Source organism: Centrocercus urophasianus, unplaced genomic scaffold, assembly GCF_019232065.1.
Source record: "Centrocercus urophasianus isolate 14NV4802_14NV808 unplaced genomic scaffold, USGS_Curo_1.0 seq_47, whole genome shotgun sequence".
Classification (NCBI taxonomy): Eukaryota; Metazoa; Chordata; class Aves; order Galliformes; family Phasianidae; genus Centrocercus; species Centrocercus urophasianus.
The window spans coordinates 9,887-19,689 of NW_024885055.1; the positions used below are offsets into that span (position 1 = coordinate 9,887).

Genomic DNA, 9,803 nt, shown 5'->3' on the forward strand with positions numbered 1-9,803 from the left:
AACACACGCAAAAAAAGAGGATGCTAAACACAGCCTTTGAAACCCATGGGGATAATTGATGCTGTGACGCGCAGAAGCCCACAGGACTCCAGAGGAGCACAGGTATAAGAGGAGGAGCGCACCTCCCCGGCAGGCAGAGGACAGCTGGGGGCAGATCTCAGTGCGCTCCCTGCTCACTGGGGGCCTGGGGTTGGTGCAGGGGACGGCTCCGCAGCGCGCACAGACAGAGGAGAAGTCGTTCCCCTGTTGCAGACACATCGGAGCAGGAGCTGATCCAGGAAGGGCTCGTTTTGAGGGAACGGTAAGTACGGGTCTCTGCATGTGGGTTCAGCAAGATAATTCCTATTTGGAAATCAGAGGCAATTAAACTACACTGAATTGCAATCTAAGCTCGCATTGGCAATTAGCTTTGCTGGATGTAACGCCCTTTGTATCATATAGGATTCTGTTGTTTGAAGTTAGAGAAGGAAACAGTAACTGAACTATTGGATAAGGACAAAGCAGTACAGTAATAATACAGGGGAGCCTTGTAAAACTGCCAAGCAGTTACTAAACGAAGCAGAGATTCCTTCTTTTGCTACATCTGTGCAAATTCCTTTCGAAAAATGGATGCCATTCTACTCACCAATCAGCAGAGTTGTGTTTGTGCCCAAACGAAGTGTGAGCAGGAATGCAACAGCGTGTTCCAGTAACACGGAGCCAGCTGTGAGGCAGTGAGCCCCTTCAAATGAAACATGGTGCTAGAAAAGCAGAAATCCTGGTGTAAAAGTCTGAACTTCATAAACCAGCAGGCGCAATAGAAGCTCCGTTTCATCTCTGCAGTGTTATTTTTGAGACCGATCAGGTAAGATTTTGGGAGTCATAGTCATCAATCTCTCCCAACATCATTCTCACAAACGCCGCTGTGTTAACGCTGCACAGGATGGAACGGAGCTACTGTGCTTTATCTGTTGGAATGGTGCTAAAAGCTCTTCATCTTAAAGCGGAATTTATTAATCATTTTTATCCACATGCTGCCAGAGCAGAAAAGAAAGGCAAAATTCTCACCTCGGGAGAATGTGAAGGTGTCACGGCTTTGCAGAGCTGTCATCTGCCCATGTGCAGGGTGATGCTTAAATCCTCTTTTCTGAAACAGCAGGCACTTGTGAGGAGAGGCTGAAAGGCTTTAGGCTCCTTCCCAGAGGAGGCAGACATACCCAAAAAAGCTGAAGGGATGAGAGGCTGATGGCAGCAAGGGGAGAAAAGGCAAAGCAAGATGGGAAGAAAGGTGAAACAAAGCAAAATAATCACATGAAAAGCAGAGAAAGAAAAAAGAATCTCAAAGGGACAAAAAGTGGCTCTGGAGGAAAATCCAGCACAGGCAATCAAGGCTGCATCCTAGGAAGAAAAAAAGGGAAGTGGACAACATGGTGTGAGACTTTCTTCTCATTTACATCGGTATTTCACTTCTCAGTTCACATAGTGGCTTTTCTTGGAACTGAATACATCTCCTGGTTGGCATGTCCTTTAGATGCTGGTGCCATGGTCTCCTGGTACCCTCCAAAACATATAGAGTAATCAGTAATTCTGATTTGGAATTTGAGCTATTTAAGGGAGAGAGGCACGAGAGGGACATGCTTTTCCAAGCTCAAGTGAAAGATAGAAAACTAATGGAAATCCAGAGCAAGAGTCCTGTGTTTCTCAGTCACCTCTTATGCTGCTTCTGGGCATTCCTTGGCCATCCAAGGGGTGAAGCCCTCCTTTAGAGCAGGTTTGGAGGAAGGGTGCCCTCCTGCACCCAGCTCTGCTCAAATCGGGGCTGTCGGCACTACTGAACAGGGTCCAGAACGAGGAAGGGTTGCACTAAGGAACCCCAATTCGTAGTGCACCTCTGTGCCCATGGGCTGCCACTCAGCACACCCCCCTCGTCCTGTTACTCTCTCAGCAGCATGCTCCCTTGCACACACGCACAGCACACCAGTGCGTAGAGAAACTTCCCCATGCTGTCCAGTTTGCACTCAGCTGAATGTGGGCAGCTGTACCTGTGCAATGAATCAGTGCTCACTGCTGACATTTTCCATCAGAGCTGCTTCCTGCCACCATCATCCAGAAAATCCACTGCTTGGAAAGTTCACTGGGGAAATTAGAAACCCAATCAGATCCTTTCCACTTGGAAACTGCTTTTGTTGCAAGTATTGTTAAACATTTGGAAGTTTCTTTTCTTCCCCCCTAAAAACATGAGCTTTTCTCTTTTATGGAGATCAAACATCTTTCTGCCCTTTTCTTGTGTAAAATAACACAGCTGAACAAGGAAACTTCATGTTTTAAAGATCTCCATCCACATTCTGCTTTCTTAAAGAATCTTCTTTGAGCTAAAGATCAATTGCTTTTGATCAAAACCGAGGAATGATGTTAACAGAAATATTCTCCCACCATCTCTTGCTTCCAGTAACAAAAGCATTGAGTTCACCTGCTGGTGCTGTGCAACCTTGGGCGATTCTTTGCTTTGAGGAGGGATGCTTTGAGGGGATGCTGGACACACAGCCAGCCTCAGGATGCGAAACACTGCAGTGTTTGTGTGCAGCACACACTGGTGGTGCAGTCCATCCTGCTTTCACCTAAGTCCTGAGAGCTGCACAGGTGTCTCTTATTGGTGGAGAGGGGGCTCCTCTGGGCATAGCTGGGCAGGAGGGGTCCCAGGGAGCACGGTGGAGGTTGTTGTCCAGTGATGCGGGCTGGTGGGGAGGCTGCTCTGGGCAACTTGTGCCACTGAGTCACTGCTCCATGTTCCAGGTGACTCCAAAGGGTGGAAGATGCTGGATAAGGCCACCCTGTTCCTGTTCCTGCATTTAGTTGCGAGCTCCATCTCCTTTCCTCTCTACCCAGCTCTCAGGTAAGATGTTGAATGTTTCACCCATACTGTAACTCTCCGCCTCACCTCTGACCTTGTGCAAAATAAGCACATGTCAAATGAAGCTTGCCAGACCTTCTGAAAGCCACTGCTGAAAACGTCTTTACTCTGGCTTAATTTTTTGGGAATGCTGCTAGTTTATGGGTAGTTTCCCAAGAACTGACACAATGTCAGACACTTAATGTGGAATATTTCAGCCCAGCAATTGGTTTTGGCATTGAATGCTCTGTCCTATAAAGGGAAATCTAGCAATCTCCAGAGCAGCCAGCGCCACCAGCTCCATCACCGACTGAAATTTGTGCCTGAAAGCTACCTGCACTGAAATGAGAACTGCAGGTTCAGTATGGGAACTCAACAGCTGCTAATTAATATTTCAAGTATTTCCTTACCAACTGTGAAAAGTTAATATTACTTCCTACCATTACAAATTGATGGACGTACAAAACTGGGCATAGGGCTCTGTAATGTAGATTTGTAATTGTCTCATAGAAAATGCTTTAGACTTGTGCTAAAGCCGTGGCACGACAATGCCATAATTGCTGGAGTTTTGCTCGACATTGCTGGCAGCTCAGAAAATGTATTCAGGGAAGCTTTACCAATTGCCTTTTCACTGCCTCAGGGCAGTTTCTGACTGGAGAGAGCAATGTACAAAATCGATGTTACTGAAAAGGTAGGGTAAGAAAAAGGAGAAAGAAAGAAAAAGCAGAATGCAGAGTAATGCTCAAGATGACCAACCCCTGACTGGTATTTGAGCACATTTCACAGCATGCTTTGGGTTTTTCTTGAAGGTACAGCCCAGGACCTGTTACTGGCAAGTCTGTGAACTTCCATCTCCTGGACCACAGCCTGCTGCAGAGCCATAGTCCCTCAGCAGAGGAACAGGATGAGGAGGGTTTGTTAACAGACCCCACTGAGAAAAGGTTTGTACCTCACCTCTCAGCCCTGCTGCAGCACTTCTGCAGGGAGCACTGTCTTTCAGCAAGCTCTGGAAACCCACAGCATGGCTATTAGAGCTTCTCCTTTCCTCTCCTACCAAGAGACAAGGGATGGTTGGTTGTCTTAAAAACAATTCATCCTTGCAGCACTGAAGGTCATGCATATGGTTTATGCTTCCCTAACCCGTGGATTTTCTGTAGCTTGTGTCCAGGCACAGGCTGGAGAACTGCCCAAGGCTCACCCTGTGTCTGGGACAGGGGTGTCCCACAAAACCACAGTGCTGCTGTAGAGCACAGGAACTTCCCACTCCCAGCTCAGCCCTTTCCCAGTCTGGTTCTTCCTCTTCCCGTTGTTCCTTGACCTCATCTTTGCTTTGCTGGCACTTCTTAGTTGTGTACAAATATCGATCAAAAGATTTATTTTGCTTTGCTGGATGCCAACCTGTCAGGGCCAAACTCTCCCACGTCGTTTTACCCTCCACCACTAACTCAGTTCAATATTCAGTACGTTCACCTGGCACTGAGCTCAGCAGTTACATCTGGTCTGTTAAGACATGTGAAGCACCCACTCTGCAGCAGAAGGCTGACCATGGGCTCGCTGAGCACACCTCTTCCTGTCTTCCCCCCCAGGATGCAGCGCCATGCTGATGCCATATTCACTGACAACTACCGCAAATTCCTGGGGCAGATTTCTGCCCGCAAATTCTTACAGACCATCATTGGCAAGCGACTCAGGTAAGGCATGAGGGGTCTGCTGTCCTTGGGACAATGCTTTGCTGACAAATTTTTGTGCACGTAGCAGAAATAGCTGCCTTCTGCTGCGACAGAAGCAATCTTTCCTGCTGCGCTGCACCCAAAAGGACGTTCTGTATCCCCACTTCTAAGATGCCTCTAATCACAGCGATTATCAAGCGGCCCAATTAATCCTTCCCTCCAAGCCTATCAGTGTCACATCAGCTGAGAGCTCTACCGCACGAGCAACAAGCAGCAGCCTCTGCAGATTAACAGCTGCAACCATCATTCACTGGAAGGAAACACCCATTGTTATGCTGTTGTTCCAGGCCTGTTTGAACATAGAAAACTGCCATTCTATCAGCACTAGGGTAGCTTTGCTTAGATAGATAAGCCCAACTAGGCAGGTGCAAGCCAGCTCTGGGCAAATGCAGCTGTGCTCTCTCAGGGAGAACAGAACAGCCCCAGGCCCAGCAGGCTCTCTGCCATGCTGCTCAGCCAGAGCCATCTGAGCAAGGGACTGAAAGCACCTCACACAGATCCGTTTCTCATCTTCACATGACAGAAACAGCGAGAGCAGTCCAGGAGAAGGGCTGCACGAGCTCCTGACAAGGCGCCAGTCAGACAGCATCCTGATGGACAGCCGTTACCACCAGCAGATGGTACTGAGGGACTTCTTGGGAGCCATGCTGCAGCATCAAAGGTAGGCGGAAGCCACCTTGTTATCTGCTTGCTGCAGGAATGAGACAAGGCCCTTTTTGCTGTCTGGCAAACATGAAGCAGTAGTGAAGCTACTGGACCAGGTGCTATCTTTCAGATACACCCAGGGAAAGAATAAAGCTCCTACCTGTATGCACAAGCTCACTCCTGGGCAGGTGGGGTGCAGGTAAGGCACAGTTCTGGCCAGCCTGCAGCACTAGCACCTCCCTGTGCTGCCTCTCACATCTAAAGCTCGGCAGCACCTCCCCACGCTGCCTCCTCACATCCAGAGTTCAGCCAAATAGCAGTGGGGGAAAAAAAATCATCTTGATCCCAGTTAAGGCATTATTCATCCTACTCTGTTCTTTCGCAGGCCTCAGGATGTGACCAACACTCGGTTAGAGGGGTTTCCCAGCACCCTGGCTAAGTTCATGTAAATATTTTTCCCTTTTTCGTCTCCCCATGCTCTGGTGAGTACCATCCCCTGTGCAATTCTGTAAGCACAGCACCCAGCACATGGCTGGAAGGTTCTGCCTTGGCAAAGTCAGCTGCCGCTGCTGTTCACAAAGGACAGAGCATCTGTTGCAATTTCAGGGGAAAAAACTCCCAGTGAGTTTTGTTAAATATCAAAAGACCCATTAGACTGAACAGATCCCGTCAGTGCTGTGAAGACCCAGGCACATGTTTCCCCAGAATGCCAGCTGGTTTGACTGCTGCAGCGCTCACCCACAGGCACAGCCCTTACTGCAGACCCATCAGCAAACCCAGCAGAACTCCAGTGCCCACTGGTGCAGCTGGGAACAGACTCACAGCAGCCATAAGCAACCTCATAAAGCTGAGGCATTGAGTATCAAGGCCATGGCAGAAGCAAACAAAATTCTCCCAGGGAGCAGAACCTACCTTCAGATGTCCAGAACATTTCAGGTTTTCCCTCTCAGTGCACTGAATGGGAAATGAAGCCTCACAATGTTCTGTACTCCCCAGTCCTAAAATTAATCATCTGAAACTAGAAATATGCTCTAAACCTTGACAGCCCTGTGGGACTGAGTGTCCCCAGATAGGCCACTGCTGCTATCATCTCCATTCACACAAATGTGTTTTCCATTATGCAGCAATCCCATCTTATTCCTCTGTCTCAGAAATTAAGCCTGCCTACCCATAGTCAGCATATTATGAAGCAGTGTGAAGAGACCTGTGCGAATATTACGCAGAGAGGGGCTGTGGGTAGCAGGGAAAGACCAGAATGGTACAAAAGAAATGATGCCTATGGATACAGCTGGAAAGCGTGACATTTTGGCATCTTGCTTACCATGTCGGTGTTGGTGGTTCTTCCCATAAGTAAGATGAGCCAAAAAAATACTCAAAAAAGGGGGGAAAAAAATCTGCACGTGCTCACCAGTAGCTTTTTCTTAATTCTCTTTACCTCCTGTTTCTGTCCAGAATGATTCAGAGCCCGTGGATTTAACTGTACAGTAAACCATTCACAGCAATGAAGACATTCCTGGAGGTGACCAGCTGGAGACTGATGCATACGCTCCTCAAACCTGCTGAAAGGAATGCAGTTCTGATGCACTACTTCATTTACTTCAGTCTTTACTACTTAATTCCCCTCTCTAAACACTGGTTTGTGTAGTGAATCAGAAAAAAAACCCACCAAAGCTCTGTGGTTTAACCTCAGGCTGCTAGAATAACCAGTGCACTTGTAATCCTGGAGACATTAATTACTAACTAAAGTTTTCAGATCATGAAGAGCAGCAAAATTTCTGCCAAATCATCACTCTGTTTGAGGGCCCAATTAACGTACACGAGGCCACCAAAAAGCACCTTTGGGCGATTCAGGAAACTTACAGCCTCCTCTAAACAGATGCTGATGGCACAACCACCCACAGTTCGGCACAGGGTGAGGTCAGACATGAATCCACACGTTTGCCACCCATCACAAGCACTGCTGTGGGCCGTTGGCTCCTGGATAGAGCCCTGGCAGCAAAACTGAATATACAAAGCTTATTATAAGCAGTCACTGATCAGCCTCAAGGTGTTTAAACCAAAGGTACAGCTTTACTCTGCAAGAGTTAAGAGATCTCTGTGCATCAGATTGGGCTGACGCTGTTTTAATTCCATGTGCCATGCAGTGGCTCTGAACTCCACCGTGGCCATAGGGTTAAGCAGTAAATGTTTGCACTATCACTTACAAGTTATCTCTCACACAGCGACTTCCTTCCCTGTCACCTGAATTCTTCTACTGTTTGTGTAATATTTACGTCTTCTGCAATGTAAATAATGTCAGGATGGGGTCTGCACTCCCATCATTAGCAGGGAATAAAAGTTGTTCTAAATAAACCTGTTCAACAGCAGGTCAAGATGACTCTTTGTCTGTTGAGTCTTTTGACTTTTTGACTGTGGGCACACAGTGGAAGACAGCACTCAAGGAGGGCTGGCAGGAGCACAGAATACAACTCAGAGCTGTGCTCGCAAAGGACCAGTGCCAACCACTCAGGACCAGGCTGGAAATACACCTGCACACAAACACACTGGGGCCTCTTGAAGTATCCTCCTTGCACCAGAGCAATTCCTTGCTCATCTGCAGTATACATATCATCTCCTTTTCCCTGAAGTGATCACGTTCTACTATAGTAGGCTCCAGCACACGTGGAAATGAGCTCCTACTTGCACCAAACCCCTACAGATCACATTCTCTCTGTTCAGATTCCAATTCTAGCACTACAAAAGAAGTACCAGCTGCCCAGCAGGTTGGAAAGGAACAAGGGGATGTTGTACATGAGTGAAGCTGTGACAGCAGTATGTGCTCTAATGGGTCATCTGTAACCCTTACAGACACAGGGAACTGTCACGGCAAGACAGACATCCTTCTGCTTCACAGTGCAGCTGGAGAATGACCTGCAACAGAATGAATGATCTGAAGTCCCAGCTCAAAGAGTGCTTGTAATGGCCTCAGGCATGTTGGCTGGTGTGACAGAACACTCCAAGGAAAGGAATGTGCAAAAAAAAAACAAAAGACAAAAAACCCCATCCAAAACAGCAGATTCCTATAGCTGAAAATAAACAAGGTGACAAAAAAAAATTGCAAGTGTCATAAAAAAAGGCTCATTTGAACGTTCAAGTTGCTGTCAAAGTGAGGAAACAAACGCTCAAACTCTGGCAGATGAAATGTTTGAAACAAAACAAAGTGTCTGATGAATAAAAGGCCAGAAGAATAAATGCATCCTTTCCTAACAAAAAAGTAGAAAAAAACCCAATAGCAACAAGCAGAGTTTAGGAAATGCATCACAGCAGAACCACACGGTTGTCTTTTTGCATTGGTTCTCTCCTTTGAGAACGTGCCAGAGATCTTCGGAGAGTCCAGAACTGGGATCTCTGTCCTGCCGGGAGCAGCAGCAGAAAAACAAGGTTTGACACAAAGCTGATAGGCGTGTAGCAAAACAAAATAAAACACGAGGCTCCAAGGAACTCAACAGAAAAGGAATCCCAGAGGATATTACCACAAATAGTAGGTTAACTATTTCTTGGTTACAATCCCATTACTCCCAGAAGGCTTGAATCCAGCGTGAGATCAGGCTTTTGAAGGAGTGCAGGAGAGTTCATCAAACCCGTACTATCTTCAGCGTCAAGTTCACCATGAACAAAGGTATGAGTTCACCAGGAACTGGTATGAGAAAGAACAGACACGGTGAGCTAAGCGTGAGCGACTGCAGAGGGGAAGAGGCAAGGCGGCTGTGAGAAAGCAGAGCCATGCCTCACACATGCGAGGTGCTGCGCAGGAATTGGCCCCGCGCCCCTCAGCCGCATATTTGCTGGCTGATACAATTCCCTCGGATTTCCAAGAGACGTTTCATGAAGCTCCTCTGCCAAAAGGTCTTTAAAGAAACCCGTCTGACATGGGACAAACGGGAGCCAACACATGGATGCAGGGGAGGGAGCCAGGAGCAACTGCTAAGTTTTCCATGTGGAGATTGTTCATCAGGAGAACTCTCCAGAAATCTGCTCCATTCCCCAACAGCCTCATCTTCTACCTCCCAGGTCATTAATTCGATGATACAGAATTACTGAATGCAACTTCAAAGTTCGGTGTTACAATAAACGTGAGTGAGAAGGGTCCCGCAAAGCTGCAGGGGCAGACACAGGCAGGCAGGAAGCCCACAGGGACACCCAGGGACTCCGGTGGGAGCAGCCCAGCAGCTCCACGCAGCCTGGCTCCATCCTGAGCCAGAGAACACTGGTTAGCAGAGAAACGCCGATGAAAGCATCACAGAGGACAGGCAGGAGTGGGAAGTGTCCCCAAATAAATGTGTACCTCTGGGAAAGGGCAGAAAAGAACAGGAAGCTCCTCACCACAGTGACTAATACACAAAAATTACCCACCAGAAAAAGCTCTGTTCATGTGAGCCCAACTTCCAACCACAGGTTCTGAAACAGCCAAAACAAAACTCAGGACCGTTCTTTCCTCTTTATTCACAAACTGTTTAGTATGAGGAGAGGGCACCTGGGGAAAGGCAGAATTACATTTTCCTTCTTTTTCAAAAAGAAAT

General features: G+C 47.5%; 1 protein-coding gene across 2 annotated transcripts; it reads left to right on the forward strand.

Annotated features, from left to right (window-relative positions):
- LOC122168895 (glucagon family neuropeptides-like) lies at positions 1 to 7,610 on the forward strand. Of its 2 annotated transcripts, none has more exons than XM_042834556.1 (7): positions 1 to 301; positions 2,773 to 2,872; positions 3,679 to 3,810; positions 4,456 to 4,560; positions 5,123 to 5,260; positions 5,630 to 5,726; positions 6,697 to 7,610. In XM_042834556.1, the coding sequence occupies exons 2-6, from the start codon at positions 2,793 to 2,795 to the stop codon at positions 5,691 to 5,693; spliced, it is 519 nt and encodes a 172-aa protein (XP_042690490.1). In that variant the 5' UTR covers positions 1 to 301; positions 2,773 to 2,792; the 3' UTR covers positions 5,694 to 5,726; positions 6,697 to 7,610. The 2 variants fall into 2 exon arrangements, with proteins under 2 accessions (XP_042690490.1, XP_042690489.1); XM_042834555.1 differs by having other exon boundaries at positions 5,630 to 5,689.
- The last annotated feature ends 2,193 nt before the right edge of the window (positions 7,611 to 9,803 follow it).